This window comes from Jaculus jaculus, chromosome 2, assembly GCF_020740685.1.
Source record: "Jaculus jaculus isolate mJacJac1 chromosome 2, mJacJac1.mat.Y.cur, whole genome shotgun sequence".
Classification (NCBI taxonomy): Eukaryota; Metazoa; Chordata; class Mammalia; order Rodentia; family Dipodidae; genus Jaculus; species Jaculus jaculus.
Window position 1 is genome coordinate 138,524,536 of NC_059103.1, and position 22,559 is coordinate 138,547,094.

Sequence of the window (22,559 nt, forward strand, 5' to 3'; positions counted from 1 at the left end):
AAAAAAAGCTGAAAGGTAAGCCTTGGTTCTGGTGGTCCAAAGCAATAGGTAGAAATCTTGTCTCTTTACCTCTACTTCACATGCTGTATAAAACAATTCTGTGTCCTCTGCTTTGTCTGTCATTTTATACTTTTTCAGAAGCTCTGTGTCCCTGTGAACTTTGGATTATTCTTTTTCTCTCCCTCTTGAAATGTAGCTTGAGATCTTTATGACTCAGAATGAAGTCTCATTGTCTGCACCAACTTTACTTTTTTCTCTAGGTGACTGTTTTTCAAAGTATATAAAGCACTGAATTCTCTCCTTGGAAAGAAGAAATTTAATCTTAAATTCTTAAAAAGTATGTCACCTGACAAAGAAATGTTAGCTTAGGAACTTTAAATTCTGCCTTGAGAAAATCTTTCCATTGGCTGCGGTTACAGTAAAGTTTGCCTTTATAACTGATGAAATAAATTCCTAGGTTATCTTTGAGTAAAATATGAAATTAAACCATTTATAGTGAACACACAGTCCTGCACATCATTCCCTAACCTCGTTTTGAGATAACAGACCATTGCTGACACCCACTAGTCAATCTTTATCCCCAAGCATAGGCACTGTATTTTTCTGCTCAGAATATTTGCTTCCAGACAATGCCACTCACCCGATCAAAGGAATTTTATGATGTCTTGCCTCAAAAAGGGATTTTCATTCCTTTACATGGCACTGAAGTTCTTGTTAACCTACCTCCACACGGTTTTTCTTCCCTGTATTGGTGTGTTCTTATTCCTAATTATACTCCATATTGGCCTTCTTCATGACTCCTCATTCTTTTTTGTTTGTCTGTTTGTTTTTGTTTGTTTTCTTGAGGCAGGGTGGCCTCAAACTCATGATGATCCTCCTACCTCTGCTCCTGAGTGCTGGGATTAAAGGTGTGTGCCTCCATGCCCGGCTGACTCCTCATTCTTCATTAACACCTGCCTCCTCCATCGCCAAATATTGATAAAGCCATGTCTATGATCCTCTGTAGTAGTCTTCTTTGTATTCTTTTATTTTGGAACTCAAGCAAACCACTGCACTAGACATTTTTGGAGCTGTCCCAGAGAGTCTAATGCATGGCTGGAGTTGAAGGCCACATTCCAGATCAGAAGCTCTCAAAGAATGCTTCCCAAACCACTAGTACCAGTGGCAGCTGCAGTGCCACAGGACAGTGGTGAGGAAACTGAGACCAGAGAGCTAATCTTACCATTCTCCTTCAGCTTTCTTTGGAAATACCAATAGAGAATGCCACTGGCTCCATGGCCCTAACCCTGCTTTCCTGTAGACACCAGGTTTACTTGTTTGCTCTAGGAACAAAGATGAGCCGGCAGAAATATTTCTAAGCTGTTTCTAGAATATCATCAAACTCCTGGACCAATTTAGGTAGCATTCTTAGAACACAAAATGGGGTTTGACTCTGAAATTCTGACAAATTTAGGAGTTTGAGTAGGGATGATGTTATCTCCTGGTTTCTTCTCCTTTGCCATTCTCCATTTATTCTCTTCTTTTTATTCTCTCTGGCCATGAACCATCTTTTCCATCAGCCTCATTTTTTCCTGCTCTACTTAAAGGTAATTTGTCATTACTGAATGTTTCATTTTAGTGCATTCTCTTTATTGGCAAAAGCACCATTATGTGGTGACTAAGGAGATAAAATGTAAATGTGAATATTCTTCCCTACATCTAAGAAGTCATTTCCCTTTCAAGAACTGTGCTATTATTTTCAAATGTTATTTTCAGTATAAATGCAAAGGTAAAAATCAAAAAGAAATTTTGTATTAGCTACTGAGTTAATTTATTATTTACATGAAATGACAGCTTCACTAAATTTTGGTCATTGATTATCTTGGATATCCAAATGTAAAAATCCATTATTATTGCAAGAAGACAATAAGAAACTTATTCAAATCAAATACTTTCTCAAGATATGTCTTTGTGGGTAAATAATGGTGCATTTCCCTTAAAAAAAAAAAGGCATGTAAAAACTCAGGTATATTTTCTATAAATAGAATCATGGTAGAGATTTTACATTAAAAATACTACAAAGTACCCATTCCAGATCCATATAGTTTTGATAGTTTCTTCAACTAAAAAAATGACAGCCAGAACAAGCGTGTGTTTTGATGATTTTCAGGATAGCATTTTCATGAAACATATCACCTCTATACTTCCACAGGGGGAAAAATGTCAGTGAGTATGCAGTCCTGGCATGAGAGGGTTCTGAAAGGTGACATGGATTACTGGCAGTTCACAATCTTAGGTTCCACTATGGAACAGCAGGAGAAAGTACAGGGCTGCAGGCTTTGGCTTATCCCTTCTCTTTCTCCCCTCCTTGTCCACAAGTCACAGACACAGTCCCATTCTTTTGCTATGTATCTAACACCATATCCCATTTAACATGAAACTCTTGCATTCAATTGATGAGTATATGTGAGACCCTTATTAAATCAATGAAACTATGGACAAAATAGGAAGAATATTTGAGTGCATTTGAGAGAATATTATCATAGAAATACTGTTCATTCTTATTATTTATCTATAAAAGCTGAAGCTTATAGAATTAAATGATAGAATGATTCATTTTTAAATTAAGCAAACCCTTGTAGATTCATGTTTACTTTCTCTGTAGCAGTCAGTGTTATATATTTTTTTCTTTCAGTAAATTTGGTTTTGGCGTTTTTATTTGTTTAAGATGTGCCCATACTTTTACATCTGTAAGACTACTGTAAACCACGTGTGTACATTCAGTATTTTCCTGTTTTCAGACTAAGAATGCAGAATTTTCAGGTTTATAAATTTTGTGTTATATGAGAAGTGATTCTCTCATGGCAGGGGAATAAACCAAGTCTATAAAGAGCTCAAATTAATTTGTAATGCTTACGCATTCTCTAGCCTTCTGCCTTACACGTGAAACATAGAAATAATCTACCACTTACAAAATATTTATTACACACAAATAAAAATTCTCCACCAAAGTAAAATTGTAGGAAATTAACATTTATTTAACAGCCTCTGCATGCCTACAAAGTACCAAGGACAGCGCTACATGTCCCAAGCATTGCTGCAGATGAAAAAAGATTCTGCCTGCCAAGAGCATTTTGTCTGTGGGTTCTGGTAATATTAGAATTCTCACTAATAATTGATAAAACCACATGAGGTAAATGGTGTAGAGACAGCATAAGGTGCTGTGCATGCATGCAGAAAGGGAACTCATCATAATGGCCCTAGGATGATGGCAGAGGGCTTCAAGAAAGAATTGAGTAAGAGACCTCTAAGCTGTGAACTGAAAGCAGTGTGAGGATGACAGTGGTTAGGAGAAAGGTGCTGGAGATAAACATGCAGAGAAAGGAATGATTTTCCAGGAGGCATAGCAGAATATGTAATAATATCCAAAGGTGAAGGAGATATTGTGAGGCATTATGGTGGCTTGAGTTCATTCAAGAGAATAGGCATGAGACAGGTTTGTAAACAGAATTCATATGTGACTTTTCACATGCTTTTATCCTTCAGTTTCTCCAAAACTCAGTAGCTCAGACCTCATGCAGGACACACTTCAGCTGCAGTACCTTGCAAGAGTGCAATTATTTTGTAATTACTTAGGCTTCATCTGCAAGTTATCTTCCTGCAGGATACCTTCAATTATAGCTCCAGCTGTAATTAATGTTTCTTTAAGGCTAGGCAGCTTCCTTTTTGACACCTGTTTTGTTTTGGCTCGTGGATGATTTTTAAGCCTTCTTCAGTAGTATAAGGACAACCAGGTCCTAGTCTCCCACTGTGTTTGGTACATAGCATCACAAATACAGTTTTGCTAATTGGAAATAATACTAATTGTAATACGTGCCCACACTTTTGTGATATTATTATTCTATTGGATTGATTCCAGTATCCAGTCTACTTTGCTTTGTATTCAGAAACTTTCAGACTACTTGAAGGGTACAGATGCTGACTCTGTTGGAGATCTCTCTAGAAAATTTATCAGTATAGTCAAGGTTCATAAATTCCACATGAGATGAGATCAGATAAAGTTGAAGCTGTAGTGACATTCTAAGAGCACCATATCTCTTTTTTATTTGAAAAGTACTGTAATTCTATTAACTCTTGACATCATTGCTTTACTGAGACTGGAATATAGCTGCACATACATTTATGCATGTAATCTTATTTTATTCACCTGGACCATGCTTGCTTGAATCCAGAGCAATTCATTTGCCCTTGAGAAATTATAATTTTGAAATTTGTTTTACTTTTACCTTAAGAAATTCTTAATACAGTTTTTTTAGTTAAGAGGGAGTACATGAGGTTGGTATGACTATACTATAAATGATGGCATTCTTGTGCTAAGCCCTGCTTTGTGAAAGTGTTAATAAGAATGAACTGACAAGTATAAGAGATAAAAATTTACCCAATATTTCAGCCATCCATTAAAGCAAATCATTTCTATGCAGATGCTAAGAAATGCTGTTGTTAAGCGAAGAAAAGATGTTTTGTTTTCACTAAAGCGTAAAGAAGATCAAAGCACTTTGTGTTCAATTTCTTTTAGAATAAATGAGATCTGGAAGTGTAAAGGAGAAAATAAGCATACTACAATGAATCAGTTAAGGAAATAAACTATGTGAGAAAAAAACTTCAACACTTACAGAGAAGCAAGATCAATTTTTATTTTTAATTCTGCTGACTTTTCAATATGATTGCAAGGACAATCAGTCTAAAACATACAGTCAAAGCATCTTAGTCAAGCTTTTCTTTTGAGTGATTTTCCTATTGTTTGTGTTCAGTTTCTTTATTGCTGGCATTTCAGGCTTTCGGTTTTGTGCATGTACCATGGAAGGGGCATGATGACACTGCTTATTTTCTCAAAGCTTTACCTCTACACCAGTCATAGGACTTACCTTGAGCCCAGAGCTGCTGCTGAGAGCGACATGACACTAACTTGGAGGTAGTTTCTATGGGTATAGTGAAAGTGAAACTCATGATTGGGGTAGATCATGCAGCACTGTGTTAATAAAATGAACTGCCTGGCTATCAAAACCAACTAACTTCACCTGAGGGAAAGGTTCCATCAGAAGTGTATTCAAGTTTGTGAAATTCTGTCTGTGAATTAGGAGAAAAACAAGCACAAATTATGTCTCCCTTTTGGTATGTATAGCCAGAATAACTCTTTTTTTTTTTTTTCTTTTTCTCCTGGACACTTCCTACTTAACCTCAAGTTTCACCTCACACTCCTGTGAGGTCTTTTTACCTCCTGTCAATTACTGTTTTTCTTCCTGTTTCCTTATGAATCTCTATGACAGCTCTGTCATTTTGTGCTTTACTGTGTCTTTATTTGCTTCTTTTCATCTATTTTTTTTTGTATATACATTGCTGACCAAATATCTACTCATGAATGATTAACACATGTTTGTATGACTAGACATGTCTAACATTAGGACAAGCAAACCAGGATACAAGATATAAATAAGAGGTTCCTGACTGGCCTCAGTATGACTTCGACTCCTTAAAGAAAGGTATGGACTGTGGCAGTCAGCTTCAGGTTGATGGGATGAACCTCCAGACCAGATAGTTTATGGGAGGAAGAAAATTTAATGAAGCTTACAGATCCAGGGGAAGTTTCATGACAGAAGAAGCTGGGCCCCCTTTCACAGAACCAAGTAGAGAGAAAAACCAAAAGCCACCACAAGCAAACATGCACACTTCAGGACCTCCAGGCAAAGCTCAGACCATTTGCATATTTTTAGAATGGAATTCCAAATTCACCCCCACATCCTAGTGCTGGACCCTAGAATCCAATCCACCCACTGTGACACCTCTTCCAGCCAGGTAGCTGGAAATGTAAACTGCAAACTTTAATGAAATCCTGAATATATTGAGAGGCATCCATTCAAACTACCACAGACTACCTGTGAGTGTTGAAGGGAAGTTGTTAGCCACTCCTCTCATGCTTGGAGAACTACCTCATATGATTCTTGAACATTTATTATTCACTTCTGTGCAAGTGCAGACACAACATAGCCTTGGGGATGCAGTGATGGTTCTGAATCTTAAAGAAGAATAATTACAGCAACAAGTTTAGTGACCACCATAGAATAGGTACCTTGATGCTCAGGAAGCTCGGTAGAGATGAACTGAGGAGGGAAGGCTAGGGAGGTAAGAACTGGAAACAATACTGACAAATGATGCAGTGTGTCAGATGAAGTAGAGAAGGGGCACTCTGGAACCAGGAGAGGTAAGGAGCAGCAGAGATGAAGTAGGAGGGTGTGTAGAAAATATATCCCAGAGTCACTAAGAGTTTGAGGCCACCCTGATACTACATAGTGAATTCCAGGAAGCTTGGGCTAGAGTAAGACCCTATCTTGAAACACCAAAACAAACAAACAAACAAACAAAAAACCCAAAACCAAAATTCTCTTATGTTTAACATCATTTAGTACTTAACTTTGCCCTAATACAACACAGCAGAATTTATGAGAAATATGTGATAAGTTTATCTCAAAAGTGCCTGCCTCCTCACCTTGTCTGTCTTCTTTATCCTCTCTTTCATTTTATTTCATCAATCTATATGTCTGTGTATATTCAAATATTGTTCATAGTTCATATCTACTGTGTTACTCTGCTCTCTGTAGAAAATTAGGTAACTATTCAAACATTAGTTAAATGATCTTAATGAGATTGTTTTTCACTCTTAAATTCTTCTCATGCCTTAAGGGCCTTTAATCTCCTTTGCTAACTGATACCTTCTTGACCCAGCATGCTAACTAGTATGTTTTCCAGCAATCTACTCAACTTTTGTAGATATATATATGTATGTATATATATATATGTATATATGTATATATATGCATATATATCTAATATAATCATAATATAAATATTTATATCATATAATATATGATATATAATAATATGTATATATTGTCTAGGTTGAGCCTCAGCTGGACCTGGAACTCACTAGGTAATCTCAGGCTGGCCTTGAACTCACAGTGATCCTTCTATCTCAGTCTCCTGAGTACTAGGATTAAAGGCATGTGCCACTGTGCCTGGCTGTAGATCATTCTTCACACAAGAAGATAATTATCTATTTTTCTTTCCCAAATTACAGTTGGCACTTAGCAAGTAAATACCATTTTTTCTTTAAATATTTTTATTTATTTATTTTATTTATTTGAGAGAGAGAGAAAGGCAGCTAGATAGAATGGGCATGCCGCATCTTCAACCACTGCAAATGAACTCCAGATGCATGCACTACCTTGTGCATCTGGCTTACATGGGTCCTGGGGAACTGAGCCTGGGTCCTTTGGATTCACAGGCAAATACCTTAACTACTAAGCAATCTCTTCAGGCCCGTTTTATTTCTTATTTTATTTTTCCAATAACCTGGAATTGTGTGTGACTTAGGAACTATATGTGTATGAACAGTAACTGAATACACAGGCCTGGTGTGGAAAGATATCTGTGTCTTTTTGAGGAAATGAAGATGGCTTGGATGAATACTGAGTGAGACTACTGACCTCTGAAACCAGGTGTTTGAGGGGTAAAATAATAAACAGAATCCTAGAAGGGAGACAGCAAGAAAATAGGACATCAGTGATGCTTGGCACCAGGTCAGTGCCAAAAAGCTAAGGAAGTAGAAAACTTGAAGAAGTGGGTATCAGGTACAAGAGAATCAGAAAATAATACACTGCCTTTGGTCAAAATACTCACCATTATCCATGATAAGAATGGGTCTAGCAGCAGATCTGTGGTTGGCAGGGGCATAAGTGAAGGGTTGAAGGTAGGACTGGCAAGTTGGCTTCCTCGAGAGAAATTTTGATTGACAAAGGGAGGAAGTTATTGGACCACATTTGGAAGAGTGTAGGGATGGCCAGTGGAGATTTGTTTGTTTTCAGTTAGAATGAACTTGATACTTGCAGTTCTTTGCAAAAAAAGATGTGGTGTTGCATGTGGTTGTTCATTACTAGTCATTATTGACTTTTGCTTTGCCCTTGAACTGTATCTTTGGTTTCACATGTACTTCCCAAGTAGCTGTTCTGAGCAACTTTCTAGGTATTGAGCATGTGGTGTTGAATTTGACAATGGAGATTATGTTTGCTTCTGGATATTGCTGTGAGACTGGCCTTAGTTAGACATCTGTTCCCATGAATAAAGTTACCGAAAAGGAGTTTGTAGGCCTTAAATTGCTTAATACAGATCTCATTGTATTTCCAGTCTCCAAATTCTCTTAGGAACATCCTTCCCGTTCCTGTGTGCCTTTAATTCTGACCATATTATCTTCCTCCTGCCCTTCTCAAGGAAGCAGATGTCTGCAGTTATTTGTGGACTCATTTCTGAATTGTTCCTGCCTTACTACTTTGGAAGATGATGACAAAACCATGCTGTTTTAGCTAACTTTAATAAAACTCTTTGAAAATGTAAGATAGGACAAATTGTCTTTCCCCATCAGTTATTTTATTGTCTTTTTATTAGCATAGCTTATAAAAGAAATAATGAAAATATATACATCCTTTTAGCAGGAGATAATTGGTTATGCTTAGTTTTGTTTTCTTGACCAATATAGTTACCATTCAGGATTTTCAATACTTGTTTCTACAGAATACTACTTGAAAAAAGAATTTTATCCTTGTACATGGTTTAGAGCTTCCATTAACTGGTGTAATTGAGAAATTATTCACTCATTTATTTATTTGTTTGTTTATCAATTTATTTGCTCAAATAAAATATACTGACTATGCACCAGGTTGTGAATAGTGATGGTGTGACAAGATAAGCTGTATAAATTGCCTTTCTCTTCAAGGTGATTTCAAGGTAATGAAGGGAAGAATCTGAACAAATCCCTAAGATGAAAACAGTAGATTCCAAAACAAAGAGATACCTAGGGTCTTGGGATATGTGGAAGAGCTACTGACTAAACATACAGAGAATCTGGAGAAATGAGGTTATGGTGGAGAATGAAAATAATACACTGTACCATAGATGAGTGACGTGCTACCTGGAAAATACAAAGATTTTTCAGATAAAGGAGAACTTAGCTTTTATAGTTTCTAGTGTAGAAGTGTGCAAAACAAGAATTAGACCCTTAAAATCTCAGTATAATAGTTTATAACCATGTTTATTTCAATCTCTTCTTTAGAACTGAACAAAATCTTGTTTTTTAATCCTTTCCTGGTAGAATAGTAGTGAAACAGTGCCTACTGTATGTTACGATGGATTCTGTGATTTTGTTTATTTGTTTGTTTCTCCTGATCTTAGCTGTCAGTTACGGAGATTATCAAACATTTTGAGCCTGATTCTAAGTTTTGATTAGGATTAAATGCTTTCCTATAAGTATTATATTTCAATGTTGAGTTGCCCAATATTGGCAAGAATTCCTCCTTCATATTAATAATCTTTTTTAAAAATAAGAATTATTATAATCTTAACTAATTTAGTATCATCTTCCTCTGCAGTGTATCATATGCATTTAGTTATTTCATAGTACGGTAACTCCAGTTCTCTATTTCTAGGTCTTATGAAATAAAGTTAAGTTCAACCACGTATGATAGCTCACATCGATAATGCAAGTATTTGTGAGGAGGTGGAGATGGAAAGAGTGCTGTGAGTTTGTGGCCAGCCTGGGTTACATAGTGAGTTCTAGGATAGCCTGAGCTACAGAATAAGACCCTGACTTTAAAAAAAAAAAAACAAAAACACCTCATTAGAAATTTAAGAAAGGTGGGCTAGAGGTATTTCTTAGTGGTTAAGGCACTTGCCTATGAAGCCTAAGGACCCAAATTTGATTCCCCAAGTACCCATGTAAGCCAGATTGGCATGCCTCTGGAGTTCATTTGCAGTGGTTAGATGCCCTGGTGACACACCCATCCTCTCTCTCTCTCTCTCTCTCTCTCTCTCTCTCTCTCTCTCTCTCTCTCTGTCCATCTATCTCCTTCTCCCTCTCTCTCTCTTAAATAAATTAATAAAAATGAATATATTTTTAAAAAGTAAGAAAAGTTTTCTGTCTACCTAGAATGCTTAATTTAACGCAAGTAGTGGACTGTATGAAACTCAGTGTGATGGAGTTAGAGAACTTTGTTTCAGAGTAAATGTTCTGTAGATGTTCCATAGTACCAGTAGAAATTTCTAGGCAGAAGGTGAGAGTAAATTCACCAAAAGAAGGGAATTTTGTTTACATGGAAAATATTTGGGGGCATCTGAATAAGCAGGGTGTGGTGCAGAGAGATAGGATGGAGGAGGTTGAACTTCAGTTTGGACTTTGGGAACTAAAGACAATGAAATAACCGTATCTAGACATTACATAAGTTGTTCCATAAACACCCTATAGTTAACAAGGGTACCCAGAAGGAATTGGTAGAAAATAATAGTAGATCCACCACCTTGCTATTTATGGTATTATAAGAAAACCATATTTTTTAAAGACTGGCATACTTTAAACCTCAAAAGTTATTGTTTGATAGAGAAGTATAAAGCTATCATACACAATAATCCAACATAATTATTAAATTCAGTAGAATTATTTTACAAATACTTCTACCACTGAAAATGCTTTTCCTGGGTATTATGAGGTAATTTTGAGTTTTTTTTTTTAATTAAGTAGAAACTTTGTATGGATACATCATGTGTTGTGACCATCATTTCCCTCTTCCCTGCCTACACTCCACTGAGGGCCCTTCTTAGTGGGGTTGCTAGAATTTGCCCTAGAGTTGTGGGTTATGAGTTGTGAGAGTAGCAGACAGTCATTGTAAGAGGCTCAATGCCTCTGGATATTCACTCCCACCTGTGCTTCTTACATTCTTTCTTCCCCTTTTTCCATAAAATTCCCCGAGCCTTGGTGGGTGTGTTTTAACTCTAGTGTTGAGATTTAAGCAGCTTGTGGATTTCCGCTTTGGTACGTTGTAAGTATCCTGGTGTCCATCTTCATCCCCCTGGCACTGTAAGGCTTGCCATGGAAGCAGCACTCTTCCCCATTACACCAATTCCTCTGTGGTTTCACCTGGGCCTTGGCTGCTATGCGAGGGGTGGTCTCTCTCTTGCCAGGGAGTCAGCTATCTGTTCCCTTCTTGTTGTCAGATTTTGGTTGTCCTCAGTTCTTGTTGCTTTCTGAAAAAGAAAAAGGGATTCTCCAATAGTGAGTAAGATCAGCACAGGTTAAAGGGGATAAACATTGTGAATCTAGACAGATTTTGATGGGAATAGCCTCACTTTTGATCAAAGACTAGTGTGAGCTTATTATTGAAGATCACGATTTTGGTCTCCACAGGATACTGACTTGGTTCTCACTTCCAGTTATGGGTATTATTCTGCTGAGCAGATATCACAGCCAATCTGAGAGCCATTGGTTACCCACCTAGGCTTTGTGCCACTATTGCACATGTGTGTACATCATGTTGGACTGGTTGTTATCATGTAGGAATGTCCCCTGCTTCCAAATTTTATTATAAATGTATATATTATAACAAGTTATACAATTTTACCCCTCGCCCCAGCTCTTGTTTCCCTTGGGGCCCTCCTCAGTATGGTTATGCGGCTGAATATGGGGCCATGAAGGCCACTGTGAGATGTTTTCATGTGATGCAGTTAAACATTATTTATAAAGGCTTTGCTACTTTAAAAGATTTTGCTCCTTTTTCTCTCCATTTCCACAGAGATTCTCTTCTGTAATGTGCGGATATGCTATGCATTGGAAAGTAATGACATGACTACTCTAAGAGCAGAGGGTGTCCGTGGTTATGTGCACATGTTGCAGGAGCAGGGAGAAGGTCTAACACCCAGCACATTCATGAAAAGAAGTACAAAGCTCAAAGTGGGGTAAAGTAGGATTAGGAAAGCATATGGTGAGATATGACTCCCATTAGGTCATCGCTTTAGATTCTCAGAAAGGAGACATATGGGGCTGGAGAGATTGCTTAGTGGCTAAAGCACTTGCCTACAAAGCCAAAGGACCCAGGTTCTACTCCCCAGGACCCACGTAAGCCAGATGCACAAGGGGGTGCATGCATCTTGAGTTCATTTGCAGTGGCTGGAGGCCCTGGTGCACCCATTCTCTCCCTTTCTCTCTCTCTGCCTATTTCTATATCTCTCTCTCTCCCAAATAAATAAACAAAAATAAAATGTTGAAATAAGAAAGGAGACATATGAAAGGAGATTATTCACCATAGTAGGAAATAGTGAAGTATGTCTCCATTACTGGGGATAGTATACTTACATTTCCAGGACACAAAAGAAGACAGATAAACATTGTCTACCCAAACATACATGGAAGTTTTCTCGGCGGTCACACCTTCTCTCTGTCTTCTTACCTTCTAGCAGTTTATTTTCCAGTGAACTTCAAGTAGAACTGAAGTGAAAATTGGTCCTAGGCAATTCTGTGACAATTACGACTTTCGGGTTTCTATCTATGACAAACAAAAAGCATCAAGAAGCTTTCAAGTTTATGTCAACTTCATAATTTCTGTTCGTATAACTTTAAGCAAGATCTGTTGCAGAGAAGGCCACACTGTGCTTACAGACATGGAAGGCAGATGGGAACAAACTTAGCATTCCACTCTCCCAGTTTACATAGATTCTTTAACAATCTATGGCCATAGGCTGAATCTGTCTGGTAATTTTAATTTATATAATTGACCAGTATCTTTTAATAAGATGTTCTAGAAAAAACTTCCCCTAATTTAAGTGCTATGACAGTCAAATACAATTTGAAAATGATAATCCTAAAATACTCACTTCTAAACTCAACTGGTTGGCCACTGTAACAGTGGCGTATTTAATAATATATATATATAGGTGTTACCTATAATTGTCCAACTATCATTACAATTCTTTTTTAAAGTACAGATTAATTACAAAATTGCAAAATACTTTTAAAATGCACAAAAGAACCTTGTTGCAGTTCAGAATATTCTGGAATCAGATAGGAAAGGTATATATATGTTTGATCACGTGAAAAATTTCTGCAAATACAGTGATGATATCATAAGCAGTGACCCAGAGAAGCCAGAAAATAGCACAGAGCTGGATGGAAACGCTCCTTCCTTTTAATTTATAAAACAGCAGATGCTCTTATCTCATTCATCTCTCCTAGAAGTTGCGTCTCCTCCAACATCCTAAAGAACAGATGAAGAAAGTTGGACAAATGAAAAGAATGCCAATTTTGTCACTGATTTAACTTCTGTGTACCTCTCAAGACAAATAATAATAATAAATTGATTTAACTCTTTCCAATGAGGAAAAGAGTTGTAATGTCTTCCCTTATTGTTAAACTGGTAATCTCTCAAACACAATCCTGGTCTTACTGAGTTCAAATACTGACTGTTAACCTACTTGGGAATTCACTTTTTAAAAAATTTATTAGTTTTCTTTTCAGCAAATACAGGCAGTTTGGTACCATTTTTAAGGCTCATCCATGACCTACCCCTCCCAATGGCCCCTCCTTGTTGATGTAAATGGGTTGTGCATTGTGGAGTTTGCCACAGTTATTGGTACAATAAATGTCTCTGCCTATCATGACCCAACATGTGACTCTGACATTCTTTCCGCCCTCTCTTCCAAGTCATTCCTAAATTGGTACATGAACTTGTGTAATGGCATGAATAAATCTCATTGTGTCCAAACTTGTTTTCCTCCCCTCATGGCAAAAAATTATTTCATCTTTCCACTATTGCAGCTTACAAATAAGCAGACTTGTGAATACAGAATGATTCTTTTCATTTCTAGGATCATTTGCAGCTGTAAATTTCCATATTTTATCAGTCTAGTATTTCTTCCTTTTTGTTTTTGCTGCAGCTTTTAGACAGTATTTGTTTGTAGCCCTTTTCACCACTCAACAGATTAATTACAATTTATTTACGTTAGAGTTTAATTTCTTCAGGACACAAATCTACTCATCATTCTCTCTCATACCCGTCCAAGAGCCCACTCTGGACAACTTGATTATTATATCTCTTGCATGTCTGTCCTGTTGTTGTCAATGAAGCTTTCACTTTAAATGTTGCTTACCATTTTTGACCTTTTGGAATCACATCCAAGTCCAATTCTTAGGCTTTACTTTGTGACTTTCCTTCTGTTAGGAATCTGCACTTCTAATAACCTCCCTGGCATTACAAACGCTCAAGTACTTGCCTTCACTATTAGATGGTAAGCAGGACATGCCGGCATTACTGTTACTGCAGCTCTTTGACTTAGATATATTTATGTCACTACTTATCCAACCTTACTGCCACCTCTTTCATTAGTATTTTATCCTGTAAGGATTAAGCAAAAGAATAATGTCAAAATCTATTCATTTTATCTGACATAGTTGATTTACAAAGCCGAGCTGTTGAATGCTGATATATGCCAGGAGGAAAGGTAATTCGCTGTTCAGCCCTCAAGAAACAGCAACAGCACTTTCAAAATATTCTTAAGACAATGATCTATATTCAGACGCAGGACCATGACTTCATTCTTCCTGACCTCGGAAGCATCAGAAACTGCCATCAGTCTTGGCATTAATCCAATTTTCCCATTAACTTTTCTCATAAAATTTGATTAAGGGGCATTGCAGGACTTCCATAATTAAGGAGAGTGCATTAGGAACTTATTTCTTATACACGCCTTGTCATCTTCTGAATGATTTTGAGATTCAGTGGATACCTGTTAACCTTACAACCAGTAAAATATCTGGCTGAACAATCTTTTATCTCATGAGGAATTTCTAAAATTAGTTTTTGCATTAAGTCTAAAATTCTAATTTTAACACATCATTGGGATTACAAATATGTGGACTATGTATATAGGAATACTAAATTAGCTATACTTTCTTTGGATTTTACTAGTGTATTGTGATATTGCATAATATATTGCTAATATTAGTTAAATAGTTTTATTAGCTGCCATAATTACCAATTGATGATTTTTGATAATTAATTATTCACTTGCTATCCATCATGAATTAAGAATTGCTAATATTTGGCACAAGAAATATGTGAAATATTTAACTCGATTGGTGGTATCTTCTAAGAATATTTTGGGTGAATTTCTGTCATCCACTATTTTTTTATTTCAGTATTACTGTATAGCAATTAACAAAAATAAGATGGTTTCTAAACAGTCTCTTTTGATGTGGACTCATTCTTTCACTCTATGTTGTTTCTGTAACTTCTTTTTCTTTATGAAATATGAGTGTTTTTTCTTTAATACCATTTCTCCAAATCATTTGTGCCACTGTGTCCTCTTACTGTGATTATTGTCTATTGGATGAGTTCAATTTCTTATTGTACTGAGCTCATCCTACATATTGATTTACTTATCAACATGCCATCTACACATAAAATCATTTTAATAGCCATTAGAATGATCAAAAAGAGACTCCAAGAGCTTAAAATTCTTTCCTAATGTGGACAGATCATATACAAGTCACAGTGTTGCTCTCTTCATCTCTGTGGCCCACAAATAGATTTGAGGGACAAGTGATGAGAAAGGCTGAACTGGACCTGCTGGGCTCAAGAGATAAGCAGAAGGGGCTGGGGAAGTTTCTGTAGGGCACTCGGAGATCAGAGAGAAGCTACACTGTGTAGAAATCCAGAGCTAGCCCACCAGCTGAAACTGTGACATAAAGAAAAATCTGCTGCACACTAGTGTTTGAGAGAGTGACTTTTGTGATACTCAGGTATGAAGATGGCAGGAGGACGCCCGCAGGCCCTGTAAGCTAGGAACTGGGCCAGTGTCAGCATGTGACTTATTATCTGGATGTCCACACAATGTCATACTCAGAAGTTGGATGTGAAAGAAGGTAGCTGTATAGTTCTTGGCACAAAATGAGTTAAAAGCCATGTTCAAGAGAAAATGAGAATGTAGTTAATAATGGAATTGTATAAAAAATAAGTAAAATAAAATTAAAAAGTTCTCACTTCAAGTGAGCTTACAAAACAGAACCCTGGACCCATGAGAAAACCTAATATACAAAAGACAGCCAAACTGCCCATTGGAAATAAACATGTCCTAGAAGAATTTGATATAGTGAAACAACCTAGAAAATATATCTGTGTGTCTATATATATATATATATATATATATATATATATATATATATATATATACACATACATACATACATACATACATACATGGGTTTTTAAAGTATAAAGAAATGAATGCCAGCCATAAAGACAAAAACAAAAATAATTATCCAACTATTATTTATTTTTAAGTATTTGTTGAGATGACATTATCACAAGTGCTAGCCATACAGCAATGAGCAAACATAAACTCATCAGCCATGCAGGCTAAAAGATATGTTGCATTCTAGTGGTATGTCAATCTTCTAATGGCAGAAATAAAATAAGAATAGACAGAAATCTTGGAAATAAAAGGATAATTATTGGACTAAAATTCTAATAAATGTTAAGTTTCACAGTTGATATGAAGATAGAGTTACACATTTGAAAGTTATTACTGAAAAAAACGCCCAAAATTAATATAAGAAAAGAAGATATTTGAGAGAGAGAGAGGAGGGAGAAAAGGAGAGAATACTAGAAGAGATGTGAGCATATGTCTAATGCAAGTTCCAGAAGAAAAAGAAAATAGGAACAATCGTGGACTGAAATTAATACCTGGAATTTTTTTTTAGAATTATGAACAAAATTTCTCATGTTACAAATATAATCTGGGAACCTATCTGGTTATCTGGATCTGTGCCTAAGCATTGTTGTTAAACTTGAGAACAGAAAGTTAAAAGAAAACCTTAACTATCAGAAAACACACACAAGCGCACACACACGCTTGCCCTTCAAATTAAAAGCAGGTGCTGGGGCTGGAGGGATGGCTTAGTGGTTAAGGTGTTTGCCTGCAAAACCAAAGGAACCAGGTTCGATTCCCCAGGACCCACGTTAGCCAAATGCACAAGGGGGCACACATGTCTAGAGTTCGTTTGCAGTGGCTGGAGGCCCTGGCGCACCCATCCTCCCTCTCTCTCTCTCTCTCTCTCTCTCTCTCTGTTGCTGTCAAATAAATAAATAAAAATAAATAAACAAAAATATTTTTAAAAAGTAACTGAAAATATGTCCTCAGTTGCTCATTCACTCTCACCTTATTCAGTTCAAATGCAGGTTTTGTACATCACATGATTCATGCTTTATTTCCTTTTTTTGAGAATAGCATTCCTTTTTAATTATTGTTATCTCTTTCTGATAAGGAAGAAAATGTTGGAAAAAATAACTGTACAAACTCCTTTGACTTAACTTTTGATCTAGTGGTTATCATAGGTAATTATTCTCCATGTAAACCACAATGTATTTTCCTGGCATTTTGATAGATGTTTGTGGTTCATATTACTGTAACCCAATCATCGGGAACCAGAAGTCTTCTGGCACTGGGTCACACCCATACACCTGGCAACATATGTGCCCAGGGCAATGAGGACTATGAGATTCAGTCTGAGGAAATTACAGGTGGTACCTAGAAGTCAATCTAAGTAGGTCAGACTGCAGAACCAAACTTGAATGCTGAATTACTGATAATTTCTTTGAAAGAGGAGAATATTCTGTATTTTAGAGAATAAGAAATACAATCTCAATAAGGTAAACATAATTTTCACTGTGAAAACTCATAAAGTTAATACTTGAATCAGTTACTTTCTCGTTACTGGGATAAGCTACCTGGCTGCAAGCAGCTTAAGGAAGGAAGCAGTTATATCAGTGTACAATTCTGAGAGGTAGTCCAGCACAGTGGGGAAAGGATGGCAGGAGCTGGGGACGGGCATCACATTATCTTTTCAGCAGGGAGGAAGGAGCAGAGTGATGAATGCTGAATGCCCAGCTGGTTTTCTCCTTTATGTGAAGTCCAGGCATCCAGACCAAGTGATGATCCTGCCCACAGTTAAGGTGGTTCCTCCCCATTCAACTAATATAATCTCGAAAGCTCCTTACAGAAAATATTTGTTTCCTGTCAAGTTGACAAGCAGAGATTAACCACCACAGCTCTTTTCTAATCTAGCTGTTAAGCCTCATTCATTCATGTCATCTTACCTTAAAAAGACAAAGAAACAAACAGCACTACTAATAATGATGGGAAATGCCACCATCCATGAATGCATGTGTGTGTGTGTGTGTGTGTTTGTGTGTGTGTGTGTGTGTCTGTGTCTGTGTTAAATGGGATAAAAAAGGACAGTGAACACAGAGTTCTCTCTCCCTCATTTTCCCATAACTGCCCATTAATATGATAACACTTAGCCAGTACTGATCCTGAAATTTCCTTTGAAAAATCAATCTAATCAGCTTGTATTAGAATATTTAATATGAAAACTCATCTGATACCATGAGACTTACTTTGTAAAAGTTAATTCATTTATTACTGGACACATTTACTACATGTATATAATGTATTTTGATCACAATTATCTCCATATTATCTAGCATGTTCCCTGCATCTACTCCTTCTGGACTCCTTTTTCCCAGCTGGTCCATCTACTTTGATGTCACGTGTGTGTGTGTGTGTGTGTGTGTGTGTGTGTGTGTGTGTTTAATTGTGACTTCTGTGAGCATATGTATGGGATCATTTACTGGAGCATGAACAACTTACAAGTGGCTACACCACTGAAGAGACTCTTTCCCCCTTCCCCAGCAACCACTTACAGCCAATAGCTCCTGAGAGGTACCTTATGAGCCCCTCCTCCACCCGCTGTAGAATGTTGTTGGACCCAATCATGTGCAGATGACTACATAATGCAAGTTCATGAGTTGAATGGCCATGCCATGACTGTAAAGGTTTTGTTATGTTAATACTAAATGTTCACATCTTGTAAATTTTTTCACTTCAACAAAAATAGATAATCAGATGGTTAGTGCAGATGTTTTTATTGCCATTGAAATATACACCAAGAATTGATTAAATGGTAATTTTCTTTGCAATTTATTAACTCAGTTTTCATTAAACTTAGAACAAGTTACATTAAAATTTCAATTAAGTCTTGTGAAAATGCTTCAACATTACGGTATTCTAGCCATTTTTAGGGACCTTAATGATCTCAGTTTTCCTTAAGGCTCATTACATGGCATCACTATTACCGGCTTTCTCTACATTTCTGCAGAAACACATTCAGATAAGTGGGCTGATTGTTTGGCTTAAAATGGTAAATTTTATGTAATAGGTGTTTACCAAAGTATATTCTATATCAAAAACTTAAATGTATTATAAGTTCATAAGTGACTTCATAGAATTTTTGTTTAGTTGTGGGCTGTAAACAAAGTCCAGCAGTAACACCTTCTGTAGATTGTTACAGTCCCCTCGCGTATGACTAAGCACATCAGAGTAGGTGCTAGCATCGTGCATCCTAGTGACAAGTTTCAACTTCCAGTCTGAGCATAACTTTGTTCCTAAATGGGCAGCTCAATTTGATTTAAAATAAAAATATTAGTGTCATATTACATTTTCACAGTAAGTCAAATCTCAATAATGTTCTACATTAGCCACAATGTATTTCTTCCATTCCTAATATAATATTATTGCAAATATTAAAAAAAATAATAAGGGTGGAGAATGGCTTAGTGGTTAAGGTGCTTGCCTGCGAAGCCTAAGGCCCCATATTTGACTCCCCAGATCCTACGTAAGCCAGATGCACAAAGGTGAGGCAAGTGCACGGTCGCACTTGCCCATTAGGTGGCACAAGTATCTGAGTTTGATTGCATTGGCTGAGACCCTGGCATGCCCATTTTCTCTCTCTGTTTTTTTTTTTTTTCTCTCTCTCTCTCTAAAATAAAAGGAATAAATAAAAACAATCATTGCTTTCTTTGTACTGTTCTAAGCTTTTTTTTCTTCATGAACTCATTTCTTCTTCTTTGCAGACTTATGAAGTAGATATCTGTATATGCCCAAATTATATAATTGAGCATAGAAAAGTTGAATGACTTCACTAAGGCCACATGCTATGTGAGGGAGCTTGGAGCTGTTGGTGGCATATGATGGCAGTCATAGCCACCCTACTGTTCAGTGCTTGTTTGTCTGTTTGTTTGTTTTGTTTTTCAAGATAGAGTCTCTCTTTAGCCCAGGATGACCTGGAATTCACTATGTAGTCTCAGGGTAGCCTTGAATTCACAGCAGTTCTCCTACCTCTGCCTCCTAAGTGCTGAGATTAAAGGCATATGCGACTATATCTGGCATTCGGTGCCTTTTTAAATTCACTTTTCATTAAACGTAAGTGGGTGACAGAACTGGAGAGATGGTTTAGTGGCTAAGGCCCTTGCCTACAAAGCCTAAAAATACATGCTCAGTTCCCCACAACCCGTGTAAGCCAGATACACAAAGTAGTCTGGAATTCATTTGCAGTGGCTGGAGGCCCTGGTGTGCCAGCTCTCTCTCTTTCTCTCTCTGTCTTTCTCTCAAAGAAATAAATAATTATTTTTTAAGTTTGTGGCAGTTGAATATTTTCATGCATGTTAAACTTCTTTTTTTCAGGCATCAAATGATAATTTTCTTGAATTATTACAGGGCATTGTATTTGGACAAGTCAAACTCCCCACCTAACTCTACATCCAAAGCTGCTTATATAGATAAGGTAAGACAACAAGTAGATTACATTTGATTGTGTTGCTGCATGCCTCCCTCAGTTTCCCTGCTCTTCTTATTTTTTTCTTTTCAGAAAAAAATATTTTTTTTATTTGTTTGTTTATTTATTTATTTATTTATTTATTTATTTATTTGAAAGAGAGAGAGGGGGCAGATAGAAGGAGAATGGTCACTGGTCACTCCAGGGTCTCCAGCCACTGCAAACAAACTTCAGATGCACGTGCCACCTTGTGCATCCAGCTTATGTGTGTCCTGTGGAATTGAACCAGGATCCTTTGACTTTGCAGGCAAGTGCTTTAACCACTGAACAATCTCTCCAGCCCTGTTCTTCAACAGTGGCTACTATGATTATTGTCACATCCAGCACTGTCACCTCTGTGAGGAAATGACATCTTGTTCCATTCATTTGGAAGCTGTGACAACTGTGAGTTATAAGACACTTAAATGTGCTGAATTTTCTGCTCCTCCCTTTCTTCTATAGCTAATGAGACCTCTCAATGCTTTGGATGAACTTTACCGGCTGGTGGCCTCGTTCATCAGATCCAAACGCACAGCTGCCTGTGCCAACACAGCTTGCAGTGCCTCTGGAGTTGGACTGCTGTCTGTTTCCTCTGAGCTGTGCGACAGGCTGGGCGCCTGCCACGTCATCATGTGCAGCAGTGGTGTGCATCGGTATGTGAACCTCCCATCCAGCTCAAGCCTTTCTTGTGTCACACTCTGTGTGCTGGTTCTTTTGTGTATTTTGTCTAGATGGATTTAAAGCTAGAAACATTCCAAGGACTCAGGTGCATTTGGAGTGTAAATTGGGTTTTCTACTTGCTCGGATCCATCTGTTGCTAGTGACTTCGGTTAAATCAACGAATGCAGTTGTATGGTTATGCCATGGTGGCCGTATCCTTACTGCTTTTGCATTCTTAGTGCTATATTGGTGTTTTAGGTACAAACTGTACTTCTTTTTTGTTCACTGTGGGAACTTTCTTAGCAGGAGCTGAACTCCACTAGTCCAATGACACTTCTCAGGGTGCCTAACAGACGTTTCTTTGTTCCATGGCTTAGCATCCCCAGAGCCCATATGCTATGAGCCAGCTCCTCCTTGGGGTTGGTTCTGCCTTCCTCGTACAGTGAGCATAATGATGGTCAAGGCATTTAAACGAGACACTATTCATGAGTATGCAGGGAGAAATTTTGAATGGCTCCGTTCAGGCAGTCTGTCTTAACAGCTGAGCTGTCTGGGGCAGCCATGGCAGGTGGATGATCCCTGAGCTCCCTCAGACTTGGACTCCAGAGGGAAATCCCATTGCAGTTCTCTTCACAGTCACCTGGTCCTTTTCTCTCGCCTCTTGAGTCCTTGAGGAAGCGAAATCTTACAGATGGAAATAAAAGGGTAGAATTTAATGTCATTTTTATGCCATTTTAACCAGGGAGCTGGTCTCTGTTATTGGACTTAATTCTTCTTGGTACTAGGGCATGTGGTTGCTTATTTATTTGGTGCTCAATCCACAATGGAAATTGTAGTCAGTGCAGAGTGGATGTTCATGCTGGAGATAAAGCATGAAGCACAAACAAAAAAATCCAACACAACAGTAATCATGAAAGTAATAATGATAAAAGTCACACACACACACACACACACACACACACACACACACAAATTTATGAGAAGTAAGACTAAAAGAAGTTTTAGAGGGAAACAGAACTTTCAGGTGGTTAGATCTGGACCACTCTGTGGAGGTGATGCTTGAATTGGGTGCAATGTATGAGGTTGTACATATAGAAAGAGGAGAAAGACCATTCAGGGTGACATCTGTGGTATTCTATTTGACTTGTTATGACCACCCTGTAGTTTTGAAGCTCTGTGTAGTGAGATCATGCTGAAGGATCATCACAAGACTATTTCTGTGAAAGAAAAAAAAATTTTTTCCATTTTCATGACTGGGTACATTTCACTTTATTGTCAACTTAATAATGAATTTCATTGACAATATTATGTGAAACTGAATGGATGAAATGTTTGTGAT

General features: G+C 37.3%; 1 protein-coding gene and 1 non-coding gene across 3 annotated transcripts in view; one reads left to right on the top strand and one right to left on the bottom strand.

Annotated features, from left to right (window-relative positions):
- The window catches only part of Prex2 (phosphatidylinositol-3,4,5-trisphosphate dependent Rac exchange factor 2), a 318,249-nt gene that overhangs the window by 249,938 nt on the left and 45,752 nt on the right, over positions 1–22,559 (top strand). For both annotated transcript variants that reach the window (XM_045143485.1, XM_045143486.1), the window contains 2 exons: positions 20,464–20,530; positions 21,023–21,213. In XM_045143485.1, the coding sequence (XP_044999420.1) occupies positions 20,464–20,530; positions 21,023–21,213 (258 nt within the window). The remainder of the gene's footprint in view (positions 1–20,463; positions 20,531–21,022; positions 21,214–22,559) is intronic.
- LOC123459152 lies at positions 18,972–19,102 on the bottom strand. The gene has a single exon (XR_006636060.1). It is a non-coding gene; the product is annotated as a small nucleolar RNA SNORA33 (small nucleolar RNA).